At 44.3% G+C, this 22,308-nt stretch overlaps 1 protein-coding gene across 1 annotated transcript in view; it reads right to left on the reverse strand.

The window, feature by feature from the left end:
- The window catches only part of slc16a10 (solute carrier family 16 member 10), a 133,600-nt gene extending 124,847 nt beyond the window's left edge, over nucleotides 1-8,753 (reverse strand). The window contains exon 1 of the mRNA XM_041187137.1: nucleotides 8,052-8,753. Coding sequence (XP_041043071.1) covers nucleotides 8,052-8,490 — 439 coding nt within the window. The 5' untranslated portion in view covers nucleotides 8,491-8,753. The remainder of the gene's footprint in view (nucleotides 1-8,051) is intronic.
- Nucleotides 8,754-22,308: the final 13,555 nt, after the last annotated feature.

Genomic DNA, 22,308 nt, shown 5'->3' on the forward strand with positions numbered 1-22,308 from the left:
TTGGTCAAAGAGGTAGGTTTTAAGGAATAGTCTTAAAGGAAGAGAGAGAGAGAAAGGGAGAGAGAGAGGGAGAGAGAGAGGGAGAGAGAGAGGGAGAGATGCAGAGGTTTAGGGAGGGAATTCCAGAGCTAAGGTATTAGGGGTGCTCAAGCAGCCAGGACAGTTTTTAAAAAAATAAAAGGGGTCTCCCATTTAAGACGGAGATGAGAAGAAATTTTTCTCTGAAGGTCAGGTACCTTTGGAACTCTTCCCCAAAGAGAGGGTCAATGAATATTTTTAAGGCAGAGGTAGATAGATTCTTGACTAACAAGGGACTCAAAGGTTATTGGGAGTAGGCGGAACGTGGAGCTGGGGCCACAGTCAGATCAGCTATGATCTTGTTGTATGGCGGGGCAGGCTCGAGGGGCTGGATGGCCAACCCTTGTTCCTAATTGGTATGTTCGTATTACAGGACCGCAGGTATCTCAGTGTTGAGAGGGAGAAAGAGAGGGGCAGTAACAGATTTGAAAACAAGGATAAGAATTTACATCAACCCTTACGTGCAAAACCCCATAATAAAATTTTATATAGCAAGATTGCATTCTAAATGCTGACATGAAGTATTCCAGGAAATAACATTTGCAAATAAGAAGCGTAAACAGAATCACAGAATTGTTACAGCACACAAGGCCATAATAATACTTATGGTATATTTTAATATACTAGCAGATCTCCTGTGGAACTGCTCATGGTTAACCAGATGATGCTTTAGACAAAACATGTTAATGTGAGAGGAGCAGGATGTGATGAGGTCATAATGTTACCAAGACTTTTATATCATAGATACGTAAAAATTGTTTTTCTTCATAAACAGTAAGTAAAATTGCCCATAATGTCAATTCTTTCTAATCATATGGTACACCACACTAACATATTCAAAAAGGAGTGGACCACCTGTCATGATAACCTAAAAAAGGCACAATAATGTAAAAAAAAAAAATCATTGTTATCCTGCAGAATATACTCTGACAAGAACTAAAATTCAAGCTGACATTAATGATTCCAACTTCAATAAACCATTCCAGTTTTATATTAAGCCTTTAACACTTCATAGTCCCAAAGCACATTCCAAACTGTACATCATCCTACAATAAATCAGGACACAATACTCACTTCTTAATTAGAATGCATGGGGACAATATTAGTAGTATTTATACAAATTCGTAAACTGAAAAGAAACAGACAAGTGAATACTTTCAGACCATCCACTAGAATTAATCTGATCACAGGAGATCACAGAAAACTCAAGGCTAGTTTTGAGCTATTACAAACTCAGACCACAGCAATTGAGATAAAGAGTCAGAACATCATGGCCCCAAGCGCTGCTCCAGGACTTGAGCACATAATCCAGGCTAAAAAAAAATTAACTGCAGCACTGAAGGAATAAGTGCTGCACTGTCAAAGGTGCTGTTGCAGGGATGAAATGTTAAATCAATGGCTGTCAGGTGGACGTGCAAAAAAAAAAAATCCCAGGAACAATCATGGTTATAAAAACATATAAGAATTAGGAGCAGGAAATGGCCATCAGCATCTCAAGCCTGTCCACCCTTCAATAAACTCAACTGATCTACATATTTTCATCTTGCCCTTGCTATTCAGCAACAAACACACAAACTACCAGCTCTACGTAAACCTCAGAACTCTCCACCACTGCCATACACTCTCTAACATTCATCTCCTCCACAGTGCTGGCAGCAATCCCAGGAAAAAGTTCACCAAGCTTTTGAAAAAAGGCTATTTCCACCCCCCACCCAATCTCTTTCAACAACTTGTATTTATATAGCACCTATAAACATTGTAGAACTTCCCAAGCTGCTTCACAAGAGTGCCACCAAAAATAATTGACACATAAGAATGCGTGAAATAGAAGTAGGCCATTCAGCATCTCAATCCTGCTCTGCCATTTGATTGGCTTGTGGCTGATCTTTTCCCTTAATTTGCTTAGTATGCAAAAATCTGTCAAAATCTTGACTTGAATATGCTCAATGACTCAGCACACACTGCTCTCTGGGGTAGAAAATTCCAAAGGTTCACTAAAGGAACCTGCACTACATCTTGTAGATGGTACACACTGCTGCTACTGTGCGTCGGTGATGGAGGGAGTGAAGGTCTGTGGATGTGGTGCCAATCAAGCAGACTGCTTTGTCCTGGACGGTGTCTAGCTTCTTGAGTGTAGTGGGAGCTGCACTCATCCAGGAAAGTGGGGAGTATTCCATCACACTCCTGACTTGTGCCTTGTAGATGGTGGACAGGCTTTGGGGAATTAGGAAGGGAGTTATTCATCACACGATTCATAGCCTTTGACCTGCTCTTGTAGCCACAGTATTTATATGGCTAGTCCAGTTCAGGCTCTGGTTATTGGTAACCCCCAGGATGTTGATAGTAGGGGATTCAATGATGGTAATGCCATTGAACATCAAGGGGGGATGGGTGGATTCTCTCTTGATGGAGATGGACATTGCCTAGCACTTGTGTGGCACAAATGTTACTTGCCACTGGTCAGCCCAAGTCTTGTTGGTCTTGCCCTTGTCCAGGTCTTGCCCTTGTCCAGGTCTTGCCCTTGTCCAGGTCTTGCCCTTGTCCAGGTCTTGCCCTTGTCCAGGTCTTGCCCTTGTCCAGGTCTTGCCCTTGTCCAGGTCTTGCCCTTGTCCAGGTCTTGCCCTTGTCCAGGTCTTGCCCTTGTCCAGGTCTTGCTGCATTTGCACATGGACTGCTTCAGTATCTGAGGAGTCGCAATTGTGCTGAACATTGTGCAATCATCATTTCTGACCCCACAATGGAAGGAAGGTCATTGATGAAGCAGCTGAAGATGGTTGGGCCTAGGACACTACCCTGAGGAACTCCTGCAGTGATGCCCTGGAGCTGAGATGACTGACCACCAACAAACACGACCATCTTCCTTTGTGCTAGGTATGACTCCAACCAGCAGAGAGTTTCCCCCCTAATTCCCATTGACTCCAGTTTTGCTAGGGCTCCTTGATGCCACAGTCAAAGGCTGCCTTGATGTCAAGGGCAGTCACTCTCACCTCACCTCAGGAGTTCAGCTCTTTTGTCCATGTTTGAACCAAGGTTGTAATGAGAGCAGGAGCTGAGTGGCCCTGGCGGTACCCAAACTGGGCATCAGTGAGCAGGTTGTTGCTAAGCAAGTGCCACTTGATAGCACTGTTGATGACCCCTTCCATTACTTTACTGATGATCGAGAGTAGACTGATGGGGCTGTATTGGCTGGGTTGTATTTGTCCTGTTTTTTGTGTGTAAGACATACCAGGGCAATTTTCCACACAGCGGGTAGATGCCAGTGTTGTAGCTGTACTGGAACAGCTTGGTTAGGGGCACGGCAAGTTCAGGAGCACAAGTCTTCAGTACTATTGCTGGAATATTGTCAGGACCCATAGTTTTTGCAGTATCCAGTGCCTTCAGCTGTTTCTTGATATCACGTGGAGTGAATAGAATTGGCTGAAGACTGGCATCTGTGATCCTGGGGACATCCGGAGGCCGAGATGGATCTCCATTTGGCACTTCTGACTTAAGTTTGTTGCAAATGCTTCAGCCTTATCTTTTGCACTGATGTGCAGGGTTCCCCCATCATTGCGGATGGGGATATTTGTAGAGCCTCCTCTTCCAGTGAGTTGATTAATTGTCCACCACCATTCACAACTGGATGTGGCAGGACTGCAGAGCTTAGATCTGATCCGTTGGTTGTGGGATCACTTTGCTCTGTCTATCACTTGCTGCTTATGCTGTTTGGCACACAAATGTTATTCCTTCACCAGGGTGACACCTCATTTTTAGATATGCTTGGTGCTGCTCCTGGCATGCCCTCCTGCACTCTTCATTGAACCAGGCTGATCCCCAGGCTTGATGCTAATGGTAGAGTGGGGGATATGCTGGGCCATGAGGTTACAGATTGTGTTCGAGTACAATTCTGCTGCTGTTGACGGATGCCCCGTCTTGAGTTGCTAGATCTGTTTGAAATCTACCCCATTTAGCATGGTGGTAGTGCCACACAACACGGTGGAGGGTATCCTCAATGTGAAGATGGGACTTCGTCTCCACAATGACTGTGCAGTGGTCACTCTTACCGATACTGTCATGGACAGATGCATCTGCGGCAGGCAGGTTGGTGAGGATGAGGTCAAGTGTGTTTTTCCCTATTGTCGGTTCCCTCACCACTGGCCACAGATCCAGTCTTGCAGCTATGTCATTTAGGACTTGGCCAGCTCGATTAGTAGTGGTGCTACCGAGCCACTCTTGGTATTGGACATTGAAGTCCCCCACCCAGAGTACATTCTGCACCCTTGCCACCCTCAGTGCTTCCCCCAAATGATGTTCAACATGGAGAAGCACTGATTCTTCAGCTGAGGGATGACGATACATGGTAATTAGCAGGAGGCTTCCTTGCCCATGTTTGACCTGATGCGATGAGACGTCATGGGGTCCAGAGTCGATGTTCAGGACTCCCTGGGCAACTCCCTCCCGACTGTATACCACTGTGCCACACAACACGATGGAGGGTATCCTCAATGTGAAGACGGGACTTCGTCTCCACAATGACTGTGCAGTGGTCACTCCTACCGATGGGACAGTACATACCCAGGAATGGTGATGATGGAGTCTGGGACATTATCTGTAAGGTATGATTCCATGAGGATGACTATGTCAGGCTGTTGCTTGACTAGTCTGTGAGACAGCTCTCCCAATTTTGGTACTAGTCCCCAGATGTTATTAAGGAGGACTTTGCAGGGTCAACAGGGCTGCGATTGCCATTGTCATTTCCAGTGCCTAGGTCGATGCCGGATGGTTTCATTATTTTTTTATGACTTTGTAGCAGTTTGTTTGCTAGGCCATTTCAGAGAGCATTTAAGAGTCAACCGTCTTGCTGTGGGTCTGGAGTGACATGTAGGCCAGATCAGTTAAGGACGACAGATTTCCTTCCCTAAAGGACATTAGTGAACCAGATGGGTTTTTAAACAACAAATCGACAATGGTTTCATGGTCATCATTAGACTTAATTCCAGAATGCTTAGATCTAACAGGCTTATGAGAATGGTTAGGTTTAACTGATCATTCCATCGAATGAGGACAAATATCATGGTCATCAATAGTTACTAGGCTATAACAGAAGACACGAGTGTAAATTCGAACTATTAAACAATTTTTGTTGTTTACATATTCACTGATTATCAAAGGCAATGGATGTTAAATTAATTATGAGATGCATATTTTACCATGTTAACAGGGACCATACTCCTGTTTTCAGGCAAGTTTCTTGAAAAGGATTGTGTACATAAAAAATATTGACAAATACTGTTATGATCTAATAGAGGTGTTCAAAGTTACAAAAGGGTTTTGATTGAGTGAATAAAGAGAAACAGTTTCAGCTGATAGGAGGGCTGGTAGCCAGAGGACACAGATTTAAGGTAATTGGCAATAGCACCAGAGGAGAGATAAGACTTCTGTTTTTAAATATACAGTCAGCAGTTAAGATTGCAGTCCCCGAAGCGGGTGGTGGAAGCGGATTCAATGCTTTTCAAAAGGGAATTGGATAAATACTAGAAAAGCAAAATTGCAGTTATGTGGGAGGAACAGGGTATTGTGACTAATTGATAGCTCCTTCAAAGAACTGGCACAAGAAAAATGGTGCCAAATGGCCTCCTTCTCTTCTGTAAGATTTTGGGATTTTAAGAATGCCATGGCAGGCAATAGGTTTGATCTATCTGTATTAGCATGATTACTGTCACTGCATCCAAATAACCCTGGCCATATTCTATTTACTTGCAAGCTTAAAAAGGATTGTGTACTTTAAAAATAGGCATTAAAATCAACACTGCTGGTGCTCCTTTGAGTTTGTCCAGCTAGTCATGAAGCCATGACTAGTCATGATTTAGCAAAGTTCCAGACTGTATTCCCAGTTGAGGCTGAGTTAGCAGAGCTCAGCTGGGGCATGAAAGATATTATATTAAGACACCTTAAGGCAGGACCCCACCTTCTTGCCATAACCCTACACATTCTTCCTTTTCAGATAACTATTTAATTCCCTTTGAATGCTTCAATTGAATATATCTTCACCGCACTGTCATGCAGTGCATTCCAGACCTTAACTACTCGCTGCATTAAAAACTTTTTCCTCATGTCGCTTTTGCTTCTTTGGCCAATTAGTTTAAAATCAGTGTCTCAATCCATTCACAAGCGGGAACAGTTTCTCCCCCTATTCACTCTGTCCCTCAATCAAATCTCCTCTCAGCTTCCCTTCTCCAAGGAAAACAACGCCAACTTCTCCAATCTATTTTCATAACTGAAGTTCCTGATCCCTGGAACCATTCTTGTGAATCTTTTCTGAACTCTCTCCAACGCCTTCTCATCCTTCTTAAAGGGTGGTGGACGCAAAACTCCAGCTGAGGCTGAATTAGTGTCTTATACAAGTTCAACATAACCTCCTTGCTCTTGTACTCTATACCTCAATTAACAAACCCTAGAATACTGTGTGCTTCACGAACCTGACCTGCCACCTTCAATGAGTTATGCACATATACATGCAGATGCTTCTGTTCCTGGACCCCCATTAGAGTTGTACCCTTTATTTTATATTGTCTATCCATATTCTTACTACCAAAATTAGTCACTTCACATTTCTCCACATTGAACTTCACCTGCTACCCGTCCACCCACTCCACCAACTTTATGTCCTTTCGAAGTTCTACACTACCCTTCTCATAGTTCACAATGCTTCAAGTTTCATATCATCCACAAATTTTGAAATTGTGCCCTGTACACCACGGTCTAGGTCATTAATATATATCGGGAGAAGCAAGATAATGTTAACATGTTAAGCACTTCAAAATCATGGCTGCTAATTCCTTGAGTTGAGCTTTAATGGGTGATTTAGTCAAGGTCTTTAAAATGATAAAGGGATTCAGTAGGTAGATACAGATAAATTATTTCCTCTGATTGCAGGAACGGTGGGGGGGTGGGGTGGGGGGGGGGGGGGGGGGGGGGGGGGGGAGAAAGAGGGGGATCCAGACCCAGGAGGTTTAAAATTAGTTTAAAATTCATGTTAAAATTAGAGCTAAGCTATTAGGAGTGAAATCAAGAACACTTCTTCCCAAACAAAGGGTAGGGGAAACTTACCCAAAAAGGCTGTGCATACTGGGTGAATTGAAGATTTCAAGATTGATTGTCAATAAGTTTCTGTTAGGTAAGGATTTAGAGAGAAGGCAGGTAAATGGAATTAAGGTGCATATCAAATTGAATGGAGTAAGAGAGAGAGAGTTAAGGAACTGAATGGCTTACTCCTGTTCCTTTGTTTACTGGACAAGTTGGATTGTAATTTTTACCCTAAGCAGCAGGGAATCAGGCAGAGTTGACACTCCCGATTCACATCCAGTAACATGGTGTATCAATGGCAGCAAATTATGATACCACTTGCTTGCGTGCCGTCCAGCTTATGCAAACATCCTTAACACTCACCTGCTAGCCACTTGGGCAATGCATCAAAGGATGCAAAATAAAATAAAAGAAATGCATTTATATAGCATCGTTCAAGGTGCACAGGACCTTCTAAAGGACTTGCAGACAATTAAGTAAGTATTTTCGAAGTGTGGTCACTGTTGTAATGTAGGAAACGAGGCAGCCAATTTGGACACAGCAAGCTCCAATAAACAGCAACGTGTTAATAACCAGAAACACTTTTTTTCTTGTGATGTTGACTGGAGGGACTAACTTTGGGCAGGACACCAGGGATAACTCCCCTGCTCATCCAAAAGATGGACCAGCAGTGGAAATGTAACCTGGCAGGGAATTGAAAAGGAAGGCAGGGAGAAAGACTGGCAGGAAATCAGAAACATACTCCTGGCCATTTAAACTGATTTACAAATGTAGTAAAAAGTTTCAAGTTGCAACAACATAAAGTCACTTGGCTGGGGGTGGGTGGACATTATTGGAAGCTTGGAATAGGCCTAGTTGTGATTGCAGCTAAGCCTTCAATGTACCATCTGCTTGCAGCCTTTGCTTACCTGTCTTAAAGCGCAGATGCTTGTCGTCTGCGTCGCCGAAGTTCTCCAGCAGGGAAAGGTAGAGGAGCCCGAAAGCGTTCTGGATGCCAAACACCGAGCCGTTACACCACATGGAGGCGAACATCACCACCCAGCCCCAGCCCCCCTCGGGGGGCACGAAAGGCACAGGCTGGGGGCAGGAGGCGCTGTCGGGATTGTCAGACGGGTGGCCACCATCTCCTACCCTCACCTGCAGCCTGGACTCCTCCGCAGCCACACTCGCCTCCCCGTTGAGCGGCTCCTTGTAGCTGGCGAGTGGCTGGGTGGTCGGGTTGGAGCTGCCAGGCTCTCCCTCTTCCTCCTCCTGCTCCTGCTGCTGTTCCTGTTCCTGCGGCTCCTGCTGCCGTGGCCCTACCGCCAGAGGGTCGTCGTCCTCGGCACTCAGGCCCTTTGCTGTCATCTCTCTCTCAGGAGCGTCCCGTCTGCAGATCAAAGATCATCCGGCTGTCTCTCCTGCCCTCACCCGCCCCAACACAAAGCTCACTCTTTGTTTTCCTCCTTCAACGAAAAAATAATAAAATAAATGCTAACTTCCTGTGTTTGTGCTGTTAAATTAAAATAACAGACTGAGAGCCACACACTGTAAACTTTAAATCTCCCCTGATTACATTGTTACACTGTCCCCACTGCATATCACCCAAGCTTTGGTCCATTTTAAATGGTTACAACTCCTGGGCGGGACTCCCCCCCAGCAGCCTCCTACCAATTGGACACTTCCATCGCCCTCCTCCTCCCCCTTATTGGTTACCCCGATTGTCTATCACAATCATGGGCGTGGCGACCTGTGCAGCTTCTGCATCCACCGTCCCCCAGCTCCAGTCATGTTGCTGTACCAGACCACTCCAGCTGTTAGTGAGCATTTACCTAGCCTCCACTCCAGCTGTTAGTGAGCATTTACCTAGCCTCCCCTCAATAACCCCCCGCCCCCACACCACCACCACTACCCCTTGTCGCCATCTGGGTTTGAAACCAAATTCAGCATGGAATAAACTGCTGTTCATTTACCCTGCCGCCCCACCACCAACTGGAAAAGGTACCAGTTGAGGACAAGGGTGGCCTCAGCAATCATATTTTCCTCTCTCCTTCCCTCCCTTCAGTGTCATCTTAATGGGATATCCCACTGAAACTCTCTCTCTCTCTAACTTCACCAGTGGAGAATGGACACATGGACAGCGACCAGAGGATCACCACGAGCACCTGTCATGTGCTCACAATATGGGCCATCACCCTTCAAGGAGGAGGAAAAGATAGGGTGAAAAGTTAGAGGAAGTGTGGAGAGACACCCCAACAAATTGATAAGTCTTTTGTAAGATCATAAACAACAGGAGCAGGAGAAGGCCATTCAGTCCCTCTTGTCTTCTCCACCATTCAATATCTTGGCTGATCCACCTGAACCCCACTTCCCCATCCATTATTGTCCAAAGATTTATTAATCTCAGCTTTTAATATATTTAAAAAGTGAGCACTCAAACTCTCTGGGGTAGAGAATTCTATAGATTAACAACCCTTTGAGCATAACTGTCTTCATCTCAGTCCTAAATGGCCAACCCCTATCCTGAGACCATGGCCCCTAGTTGTAGGCACTCCATCCAGGGCAACTAACCCATCAAAGCCTCTAAGAACTCAGTGCAATGAGATCATTCCTTTTCATTCTTCTAAACTGAATACTACTCAATATCTCCAGAGAGGACAACCATCTCAGCCCAGAAATCAGTCTAGTGAACCTTTGCTTTATTCTTTCATGGGATGTGGGCCAGCATTTTTTGCCCACCCCTAATTGCCCTTGAATTGAGTGGCTTCCTAGGCCACTGCAGAGGGCATTTAAGAGTTAACAATATGGCTGTGGGTCTGGAATCACACATAGACCAGACCAGGTAAGGACAGCAGATTTCCTTCCCTAAATTTACAACAATTAATGATAGTTTCATGGTTACTACTACTGAGACTAACTTAGGCCATAAGACATCGGAGCAGAAATTAGGCCCTACAGCCCATCGAGTCTGCTCTGCCATTCAATCATGGCTGATAAGTTTCTCAACCTCATTCTCCCACCTTCTCTCCGTAACCTTTGATCCCCTTACCAATCAAGAACCTATCTATCTCGGTCTTAAATACACTCAATGACCTGGCCTCCACAGCCTTCTGTGGCAATGAATTCCATAGATTCACCACTCTCTGGCTAAAGAAGTTTCTCCTCATCTCTGTTCTAAAAGGTCTTCCCTTTACTCTGAGGCTGTGCCCTCGGGTCCTAATCTCTCCTACAAATGGAAACATCTTCCCCATGTCTGCTCTATCCAGGCCTTTCAGTATTCTGTAAGTTTCAATCAAATCCCCCCTCTTCCTTCTAAACTCCATCGAGTATAGACCCAGAGTCCTCAAACATTCCTCATATGTTAAGCCTTTCATTCCTGGGATCGTTCTCGTGAACCTCCTCTGGACCCTCTCCAGGGCCAGAACATCCTTCCTGAGATACGGGGCCCAAAATTGCTCACAATATTCTAAGTGTGGCCTGACCAGAGCCTTATAAAGCCTCAGCAGCACATCCCTGCTTTAATATTCTAGTCCTCTCAAAATAAATGCCAACATTGCATTTGCCTTCCTAACTACTGACTCAACCTGCAAGTTAACCTTAAGAGAATCCTGGACTAGAACTCTCAAGTCTCTTTGCACTCCAGATTTCTGAATTCTCTCCCCTTTTAGAAAATAGTCTATGCCTCTCTTCTTCCTACCAAAGTGCATGATCTCACACTTCCCCACGTTGTATTCCATCTGCCACATCTTTGCCCATTCTCCTAACCTGTCCAAATCCTTCTGTAGCCTCCCCGCCTCCTCAATACTACCTGTCCCTCCACCTATCTTTGTATTATCTGCAAACGTAGCCAGGATGCCCTCAGTTCCTTCATCTAGATCATTAATGTATAAAGTGAAAAGTTGTGGTCCCTGCAGAACTCCACTAGTCACCGGCCGCCATCCTGAGAAGGAACCCCTTTTCCCCACTCTCTGCCTCCTGCCAGACAGCCAATCTTCTATCCATTCTAGTATCTTGCCTCTAACACCATGGGCTCTTATCTTACTAAGCAGCCTCCTGTGCGGCACCTTGTCAAAAGACCTTCTGGAAGTCCAAGTAGATAACATCCATTGGCTCTCCTTTGTGTACCCTGCTCATTTCCTCCTCAAAGAATTCAAACAGATTTGTCAGGCATGACCTCCCCTTGATGAAACCATGCTGACTTTGCCCTATTTTACCATGCACTTCCAAGTATTCTGAAATCTCATCCTTAATAATGGACTCTAAAATCTTACCAATGACCAAGGTCAGGCTAATCGGCCTGTAATTTCCCGTCTTTTGCCTCACTCCCTTCTTAAACACAGGGGTTACATTAGCGATTTTCCAGTCCTCTGGGACCCTCCCTGACTCCAGTGATTCCTGAAAGATCACCACTAATGCCTCCACTATCTCTTCAGCTATCTCCTTCAGAACTCTGGGGTGTAATCCATCTGGTCCAGGTGATTTATCCACCTTCAGATCTTTCAGTTTTCTTAGCACCTTCTCCTTGGTAATGGCCACCATACTCACCTCTACCCACCGACTCTCTTGAACTTTGGGGATGTTACTCGTGTCTTCCACCAAGAAGACTGATGCAAAGTACCTATTCAGTTCCTCCGCCATTTCTTTGTTCCCCACTACTACTTCTCCAGCGTCATTTTCCAGTGGCCCGATGTCCACTTTTGCCTCTCTCTTACCCTTTATATATCTAAAAAAAATCTTCTTGCAATCTTCTTTTATATTACTGGCTAGTTTACCCTCATATTTAATCTTCTCCCTCCTTATTTCTTTTTTTTAGGCTTCCCAATCCCCTGGTTTCCCACTGCTCTTTGCCACATTGTATGCTTTTTCTTTAGCTTTTATGCTGTCCCTGACTTCCCTTGTCAGCCATGATTGCCTCGTCCTCCCTTTAGTATGCTTCTTCTTCCTAGGGAAGGATTTTTGCTGTGTCTCCCAAACACTCCTGCCATTGCTGTTCCACTGTCTTTCCTGCTAGGCTCATCTCCCAGTCAATTCTGGCCAGCTCCTCCCTCATGCCTCTGTAGTTGCCTTTATTCAACTGTAATACCATTACATCTGATTCCAGTTTTTCCTCTCAAATTGCAGGGTAAATTCTATCATATTATGGTCACTTCCTCCTAAGGGTTCCTTCACCTTAAGCTCCCTTATCAAATCTGCCTCATTATACTTGGTGGGATTTGAACTCCTGGCCCCAGAACATTAGGCGGGATCTCTGGATTAATAGCCCAGGGACATTACCACTATGCCATCATCTCCCCAATACAACTCCTCTAAGACAAGTATAGCCTTCCTTGGGTAAGGAGACCAGAATTACACACAGTTCTTCAGGTGTGGTCACACCAAAACCCAATATAAATGCAGCAAGACTCTATTCCTCTTGTATTCCAACCCCCTTGCAATAAAGGCTAACATACCATTTACTTTCCTAATTGCATGCTATTCTGGTATGTTAGCTTTCTGTACTTTGTGTACAAGGACACCCAAATTCCTCTGCATATTATTCTCTCAGCTTTTAAAAATAAAAATTCTGCTTTTCTCCATTCTTTTTATTGGTGAGGTGAGGAACCCCTCCCGCAATGTGTTTTTTTCCTGTTTGGTCCTAACTATTTATCCAAATATTTGCTCCTGGTCCAAATTTAAATTTTCATTCTTTCATTCAAATCTCTCCATTATCTTGCTCCTCCCTATCTTGGTAGCATCCCTCAGCTCCACACCCCTCCAATACCTCTGCATTCTTCTAATTTTGGCCACTTGTTCATCTCTGTTGATTGTGCTCCAAAGATTTAGCTGCCCAAGAAACTCCATCACAATCCTGCAGTTGCTTCATGATGATATGACTGCAGCTGTCTTAAGTGGAAGATCTGAAACAGGCGCCTTCAAAATCCAGACTGTAAGGCTGTGTGGTAGCCCCCATATATCCACAATCTACCTGACAGTGGCTATTTACCTCATCAAAGATCAACTGCCTTCAGTATTAAATACCACCTGGATGGAAAATTCTTTAACTTCAGTCACCTCTAAAAACTAAGCTGACCACCATAGAAATACATGATCTACAGTGTGCAGATAGCAGCAGTGTCATTGCCTGCTCTGCACAATACCTGCAAGCTGCTCTTGTTCTCTTCAATTCTACATACAAGAAATTCAGCCCATCCTTGAATGTTGCCAAAACAAAACTCATATCAACCCACACCTGGTCAGCCAAATATTCCACCTCCCATATATGTTGAAGGAGAGAATCTGGAATATATTGAGCACTTCCTATACCTTGGCCTGTCTCGAAAGGCCATCATTGATGAGGAGATCCTACACCAGGTCAACTGTGCCAGCTCAATCTTCCACAATTACGGCAACGAGAGTTTGACAACAAAGACCTCCGCAAGCCAACAAAACTCTGAATGTACACGGCAGTTATCATCGCCACACTCCTGCACTGCAGTGAGACCTGGACTGTGTATCAGTGACACATAAGAGCAGTAGAGAAATTCCTTGAGAAATGCCTCTGCTGCATCCTTTGAATTCAATGGGAGGACTGTCGAAGAAACACTAATGTCTTTCTTGAAGCAAGCTCCACAAGCATTCAGGCAAATCTGCACACTGTGTCCAGATGGCCGAATAGCATCTCCCCCAGCAGGTCCAGTTTTCTCAGCTGTAAACTGGCCAAAGTTCCAGGAAGGGCAAAGAAAACAATCCAAAGACACTCTGAAGCTCTCCTTGAAATGTGGCAGCATTGACATTAATGAGGAGTTTGCTGCCAGCTGTACGAAATGCTAACAACTTGTCCCTCAAGCTGAATCACAAGGTCTTAGTGATGAATCAGAAAAGGAAAAAAAAGGAAGAAAATCCTGCACTCTGGATCCCACTACCTCATGGGACATCATGTGCCTAGTACCCAAAGATCTGTGGGTCAAGAATCACCTGTTCAGTCACACGAAGACTCATGGCAGAAACCTGCGATCCTGGGTAGATATCATCCTCGAATCAAGGGACAGCCACCACATCCATACTTTCCTTCACTCCACCATTGGTAGCCGTACCTTTCGCTACCCAGGTCCCATTGTATGAAATTTCCTTTTCAACCCTTTTCACGTCTCCTTTAAGATGCACCTTAGAATATGCATTTTTGACCAAGCTTTGTCCTAATATCTTTTTGTGTGTCAACGTTTGATTGAATTTGTTTGTTATCGCTCCTGTGAAGCACCTTGGGATGTTTTACTATGTAAAAGATGCTCAATAAATGCATGTTGATTTTGTGTTGTAATGCAAGAACTAGGAAATACAGGATGAAAGTAAGGCACAAAGTACTGGAAAAGTGCAGTTGGTAATCCAAAAGTCCAGATGTGATATCTTAGGAATTTCCATATCTTTCTTACTGGTTTTCTTTGCTATTGTTTTCTGGTCCCCTGAATGGTGTTTCTTACTAAGTGCTAGTCTCTGATACTACTGGTCTCCAATTGCAATGTAATAGAATACAGCTTCTAACTTCAATTTGAAGGAGGCCTAGCTTTGCTCATGTTTCCATTGTTGATAACTGTGTTTCACTGAAGTTCAGGCTTGTTCCAAAATGATTAAAATGCATTATTATTTAATCTGATATCTAATAACCTATTATGATTTGTATTTACACAATTAGAAAGTTCATAGGCATTTTGACATGAATAAATATCACTGCCTGGCCAGATGTTTAAGTGGAGTGCTACAGAAAGCTCTTAATCTGACAGATGTGCAGACTCACATTGTCATGAGTCTATGATACTAACAGTTTTATTGAGGTCAGGTCTTTAGGTCTTTTATAAGTGGAGGATGGAGAAAAGGTGCAGATTCCTTATCAGAACATTCTTCCGATGTAAAACTTACAATGAAAGTCCAGCATAGACAAAGAAACATGACGAGGAGTTTTAATTGGGGGTGGGAGGATGCTGGGGGGTGGTGGTGATGTTTCAGCCCTGCAGGGGGCAAACAGGGAAGTGAGGGATTCCCATTCACACAAGAAGGTGTCCATATGGTGGATTCATTTAGGGTTGCCAACCCTCCAGGATTGGCCTGGCATCTCCAGGAATTGAAGATCAATCTCCAAGACACTGCTGTGTGAAATCATGGGAAAAAAATCACAGGGACATTAAAAGAGATAGTTTTTTTTTAAATTTTCCTTGAACATTTCTCTTTACCAGGTATAAAAATATTGAAAATGGATGGGGGAAAGGCTGTTTGGCTGGTAGTCAAGCATCATCCAATTGGGTTGAGTCATTTTGTCTTTCAATTGGCATAGAAAGGCAGTGCACCACGAGGGGTAAGAGAAACTGGAGTCCTGTAAGGACCCCATCCCGTTCTCTCAGTTCCTTCGCCTCCGTCGCATCTGTTCCAATGATGCTACTTTCAAAAACAGTTCCTCTGACATGTCCTCCTTCTTCCTTAACTGAGGTTTTCCACCCACGGTAGTTGACAGGGCCCTCAACCATGTCTGGCCCATCTCCCGCGCATCCGCCCTCACACCTTCCTCTCCCTCCCAGAAACATGATAGGGTCCCCCTTGTTCTTATTTATCACTCCACCAGCTTCCGCATTCAAAGGATCATCCTCCGCCATTTCCGCCAACTCCAGCATGATGCCACCACAAAACCCATCTTCCCTTCACCACCACCACCACCACCACCACCACCCACCCCCCCCCCCCCCCCCCCCCCCCCCCCCCCCCCCCCCCCCCCCCCCCCCCACCCCCCATGGCATTCTGTAGAGATCGTTCTCTCCATGACACCCTGGTCCACTCCTCCATCACCCCCTACTCCTCAATCCCCTCCCATGGCACCTCCCCATGCAAACGCAGAAGACAGAACACCTGCCCCTTCACTTCCTCTCTCCTCACCGTCCAAGAGCCCAAACACTCCTTTCAATTGAAGCAGCATTTCACTTGCACTTCCCTCAACTTGGTCTACTGCATTCGTTGCTCCCAATGCGGTTTCCTCTAAATTGGAGAGACCAAACGTAGACTGGGTGACCGCTTTGCAGAACACCTTCGGTCTGTCCGCAAGCATGACCCAGATCTCCCTGTCGCTTGCCATTTCAACAATCCACCTTGCTCTCTTGCCCACATGTCTGTCCTTGGCTTGCTGCATTGTTCCAGTGAAGCTCAACGCAAACTGGAGGAACAGCATCTCATCTTCTGACTAGGCACTTTACAGCCTTCTGGACTGAATATTGAGTTCAACAATTTTAGATCTTGAACTCTCTCCTCCATCCCCACCCTCTTCCCGTTTCTTCCCTCTCTTTGTTTTTTCCAATAATTTATATAGATTTTTTTTCCCACTTATTTCCATTATTTTTAAATGTATTTCCACCCATTGTTTATTTCTACCTTTTAGTATTCCCCCACCCCCACTAGAGCTATCTGTGCCTTATCTGTCCTGTCTTCTACTCTTAATTAGCACATTCCTTTAGATAATATCACCACCTTCAACACCTCTTTGTTCTTTTGTCTGTGACAGCTTTTGGTTATCTCCACCTGTCACTGGCTGCTTGTCCCAAACAAACCACACCTCCCCCCCTTAAACCAGCTTATATTTCACCCCTTTCCTATTTTTACTTAGTTCTGTTGAAGGGTCATGAGGACTCGAAACATCAACTGTGCTCTTCCCTGCCGATGCTGCCAGACCTGCTGAGTTTTTCCAGGTATTTCTGTTTCTGTTTTTGTTGTAGTGCACCACAAGGATGGATGTGTTAGCTGACCAATGGCTGGAGCATGAGGCAAGTCACATGATGAAACTTCCAGTTACATATTTAATCATAAAAATAGCTGGAAAAACTCAGCAGGTCTGACGGCATCTGCGGAGAGGAATACAGTTAACGTTTCGACTTGAAACATTAATTGTATTCCTCTCCGCAGATTCTGTCAGACCTGCTGAGTTTTTCCAGCTATTTTTGTTTTTGTTTCAGATTTCCAGCATCTGCAGTATTTTGCTTTTAACTTATATATTTAATCACAGTTGGCAACCCTAGGCTCAATAATGAATACTTGCTCATTAAGTGTTGTCTATTCAGTTGTCCGGCAATTAATTAACCAAAAAAAGGAAACCGATAATTAATTGCAGACATGAGGTTGAGAAGGTGAGCTGGAAACAAGTGAGCAATTCTGATAAAAAAAAGTATGTATCTCTCTTCACAGATGCTACCAGACAGGCTGAATATTTCCAACATTTTCATTATTGAACATTTTGATTGTTGCACATCTTTCACATTTTTGACTTGAAGCATGAAAGAATAAGGAAAAAACATATCTGCACCTAATAGCAAACCGCCAGCTCTGACACATTCCTGCAAGTCCGAAATGTTGAACTACAAAGCAAGTCATTAATACAAAGAGACTTTCCTAACCAAAGGTTGAAGGAATTAACTGCCACAAAATATACTTTCATATAATTTGATACACAGCCAATGTTGCACTGGACAATGATTGCATGACTCACCTAATCCTCAGCCTTCTACTAGAATAGTGTTACTGTAACGGTGCTGCCAGGAGTAGGAAATATTTTTATTTCCATCTTGTCCTGAAAGCTATGCTTCACACTGGAACATTGTTTCAGTGCCAGCAACCACTCCTTAGCAATGATTCTTCAAATTCAACTAGAAAATAAGTGTTTGCATTTTATTCAACGGTGTAGGGGATTACAGCTCAGCTTGATCCCATCCTGAACTGATCTTCACACGCCGACCCTTTCCGAAAGGATTCACATGGCAGAAATAAGGAGTGGGAACATTAGATTTCTCTCTTCCCTACCACAGGTGTCTAGGCCAAATGTAGTACCCTTGCTGCAACCCCTGCTTAGGTCAGCTGAGTCAGCACAGCCTGAGATCAGAACTGGGAGCTTCTTGTTCATGTGACTTGGTTTCATTGAGGGCTATCAAGGGAGCTTTGCAAACATCTCTGAATAAGGATGAAGACTAAAGTTAATACACCTTCACTAGCACTCTGCAGCAAGGAGCAATAGCAGATTTCACTTGGTAGAATTAGTATATGGTAAAAGTGGTTCAAAAAGGCAGCTCACCATCACCTTCTCGAGGGCAATTAGGGATGGGCAATAAATACTGGCCCAGCCAGCGAAGCCCACATCCTACGAATGAATTTTTTAAAAATGCTGATTCAATAGTAGAAAATACAAATCTTTGCAATAGTAAATGAATAGATTATATTAGAGGTGACATTGGATCTTTGAGACAAGAGTGCAGATGATTAAAACTTGGATCACAGAGACTGAGGCTTACAATGAGTGACAAAAGAGGCTGTGGGAATCTGATTCTGGAAAGCACTTGTGAACTGGATGATCAAATGTAGACAATTAGGAGAATAATCTTGATTGGAAATGTCACAAAAACTGCCTGCGAGTAAGAGAGCTGACTGAGACACAGCAGCAACAACAAGTTATATTTATATAGTGCTCTTTATATGCCTCCCCCTCTCTGTAATCTCACTCAGCCCTAAAACCTTCCAATCTGCTCTTCTCTAATTGTAGCCTCTTGTGCATTCCCAAATTATAATCACTCCACCACTGATGGCTGTGCCTTCAGTTGCCCATGCTCCAAGCTCTGGAATTCTCTCCCTACACCTCTCTGCCTCTCTATCTCAAATTAGCAACAGGAGTAGGTCATTCTACCCTTTGATCCTGCTCCACTACTCAATAAGACCGTGGCTGATCTGACTTTGGCCGCAACTCCACATTCCTGCTTACCCCTGATGACCTTTGACTCCCTTGTTAGTCAAGAATCTACCTAAGTCTGCCTTAAAAATATTCAATGACCCTGCCTCCACCAATCTCTGGAGAAGAGAGTTCCAAAGATTCTCGACCCTCAGAGAAAAAAGTTCCAAGTCACTTCAAAGGAACATTGTAAAAGTATGACACAAAGCCACATAAGGAGATATTAGGTCAGATGACCAAAAGCTTAGTTAAAGAGGTAGGTTTTAAGCAGTGCCTTCAGGGAGGAGAGTGAGATAGAGAGGCGGGGAGGTGTAAGGAGAAAATTCCAGAGCTTGGAGCATGGACAGCTGAAGGCGCAGCCATCAGTGGTGGAGTGATCATAATTGGGGACGCACAAGAGGCCACAATTAGAGAAGAGGAGATTGGAAGGTATTAGGGCTGGGGGAGATTACAGAGAGAGAGCAGGGATGGGTGCACAGTGGTGGAAATGCCAAGGAAGAATTTGAAAACAAGAGTGAGAATTTTAAAATCGAGACATTGCTTGACTGGGAGCCAGTAGGTCAGCAAGCACAGGGGTGATAGAGAAATGCTGTGAGTTAAGACATCAGCAGAGCTTTGGAAGACCTCAATTTTACAGAGGGTAGAATGTGGGAGACCAGCCAGGAATGCATTGGAATAGTCAAGTCTCGAGGTAATGAAAGCACAAATGAGGGTTTCAGCAGCAGATGAGCTGAGATAGGGGCGAAGTCAGGCAATGTTACGAAGGTGGAACTAGGCGGCCTTAGTTCAGCAAAAGAATTAGATCCAGTAATTTGTCTACCTCTGGTTTAATTATTTCTTATTGTCACTTCTCTTCAAATAATAACATCACTTGTGGTTCAACAACTCAATATCCAACTACTGCATGAAAACTGAGGCAAAATACTTATTTGACATTTCCACAGTTCTAATACTCTCCACTGCAAATTAGCTACTTCTTCCCTTATCCTGCCCTAGTTATGCTTTGACAATTAATGTGCTATCTCCCTCTGTGCCATTCCAAGTTCATCAAACCCATGAGAACCACTTTCTGCTGCCTTGACATCATTACCATTATACTGCTGACTGCCACACCTCCCTTCTCAATCCCAAGGGAATAGTCCCCCCTCATTTTCAAAACTGTCATCATTACCCTCCTCCTGAAATGAAACACCATTGGTGTCAGTTATCACTTCTATTACCTAGCGTTAACACATTGGGTAATGGTCTCAAAATGGGGTCATTAACAATGTCAAAGAGGTGGTGACCTTTTGAGACAGGTCTACTATTGGGAATCTAGAGCTCCTGCCTGTTATATTTGAAAAGCACCATTTAATATGGAAATAAGATCTAGTTGCCATTTTTAGTTGGAACTGTGTTGGATTGTCTGACCTGTTCCAAAAGTGCTGAAGCTGAAGCAACCTGGCAAAGGAACATTTGGAATTATTTTTGATCGGGAGCTCCACTAAACCTACATTGCTGGTGAGTAGAGCAGTCCCACGTTGGGGAGCCTGAGACCAGTGGGACCATTTGATGTCCTGCACTCACTGGCTCAAGTTAATGAGCCCAGTGCTTCAAAATCCTACTTACCATTTGAATGGGTGGTTAGCCAGCATGCTCCCTAGTCAGTGGCCCAAACGTCAAAATTGACCCTACCACTTTACAATCTACCATCTGCCGCCACCCAGGCAGTGGAAGGCATCATTGAAAGTGCTATCAAGCAGCACTTACACAGCAATAACCTGCTCACCAATGCTCAGTTTGGGTTCCGCCAGGGCCATTCAGTTCCTGACCGCATTATAGACTTTGTCCAAACATGGACAAAAGAGCAGAACTCAAGAGGTGAGGCGAGGGTGACTGCCCTTGACACCAAGGCCGCATTTGGCTAAGTGTGGCACCAAGGAGCTCTGGCAAAATTGGAATCAATGCGAATCAGAGGGAAAACTCTTGTTATGATCCTGGACCAGACCCCCAAATTTTTGGTAAGATCCAATTAGGAACCAATAACCCTTTGTTTAAAATAGACAAAGTTTGAGATACAAGACACTTGCTAAGAAAATAAAGCCACAAGGTCCCATGGGTTTTGAACAAACAAAAATAAACTTTACTATACCAAGTCAGAAAGATAAAACAATTTACAATATCTATCTTATACTCCAACATTCAGCGTTAATATAAAGGCACACATGAATTAACAGGCAAACTGTGGTCAAACACACCACACTGCACAATAAATGGCAAATGTAACCAAGACAAAGTCCACAGATTTCTCAACATTACACCCAGACATCAGTAAACACTGCAAGTCAACCAATCTCATTGAAACTTTGTCCCTCTCACGAGGAATTCCAGTCTCCACTTTCGAAGACCTGGCCTTGGAATTCTCTCCAAAAATTTGTTCCAACTCAGATGGCCTCAACAATGGCCAAATTCGCCAGGGTTCAATCTCATCTCCTGAGACTCCATTCCCTTGGACTCCAGAGTTTGCACTCCAGCGCCAACTCACAAGCACAACTTCAGTTCGTTGGCCACACTGAGCAGAATACTACTGCTCCAAAGGGATACCTTTGCCCCGATGACTGGCAGCATGGAATCACTAACCTTCAGCTGCCTTCTTCAATCACCAGGGCTTCTCCAGAACCATTTTCAATTGCCAGGGCTTCTCCTGAGCCCTCTTGTTATGAGGATGTGCTTTCTTGTTAAAGACACAATTTCTAATTTTTCTTTCCCTGGCAGGATTTTTAAAAAATAAACTGAAATCCTCTTAAGGCAATGGAGACTGCCAGATGGCTACAATGGGCCTGTCCTCTGCCCTAAGAACTTCAAATGCAGTATTGCAGATGCACAGCCCAATTCCGGTCCACAGATGCACAGAAACTTCAGGGACATGCTGGGCATTGTAGTTCCCAGCCTACCAACAGTGAGTCAAGTATAACACTCATAACACTCTTCAATGGTTGGAGTCATCCCTAATACCAAGGGCAGTTGTTAGAGTGGCAAGTAACATTCATGCCACACAAGTTCCAGGCAATGACCAGCTCCAACAAGAGAGAATCTGATCATCTCCCCTTGACATTCAATAGCATTACAATTGCTGAATCCATTACTATCAACATCCTGGGGTAACATTGACCAGAAACTGGACCAACCATATATATACTATGGCTATCAGAGCAAGTCAGAGGTTGGGAATTCTGAGGTGAGTAACCCACCTCTTGACTCTGTAAAGCCTGTCCATCATCTACAAGGTAAGGAGTGTGATGGAATACTCCTCACTTGCCTGGATGAGTCCAGCTCCAAAAACACTCAAGAAGCTTGATACCATCCAGGACAAAGCAGCCTGCTTGATTGGCACCCCATCCACAAATATTCACTCCCTCCACCACCGATGCACAGTGGCAGCAGTATGTATTATCTACAAGATGCACTACAGGAACACGCCAAGG

Source organism: Carcharodon carcharias, chromosome 5 (genome assembly GCF_017639515.1).
Source record: "Carcharodon carcharias isolate sCarCar2 chromosome 5, sCarCar2.pri, whole genome shotgun sequence".
In the NCBI taxonomy this organism is placed as follows: domain Eukaryota; kingdom Metazoa; phylum Chordata; class Chondrichthyes; order Lamniformes; family Lamnidae; genus Carcharodon; species Carcharodon carcharias.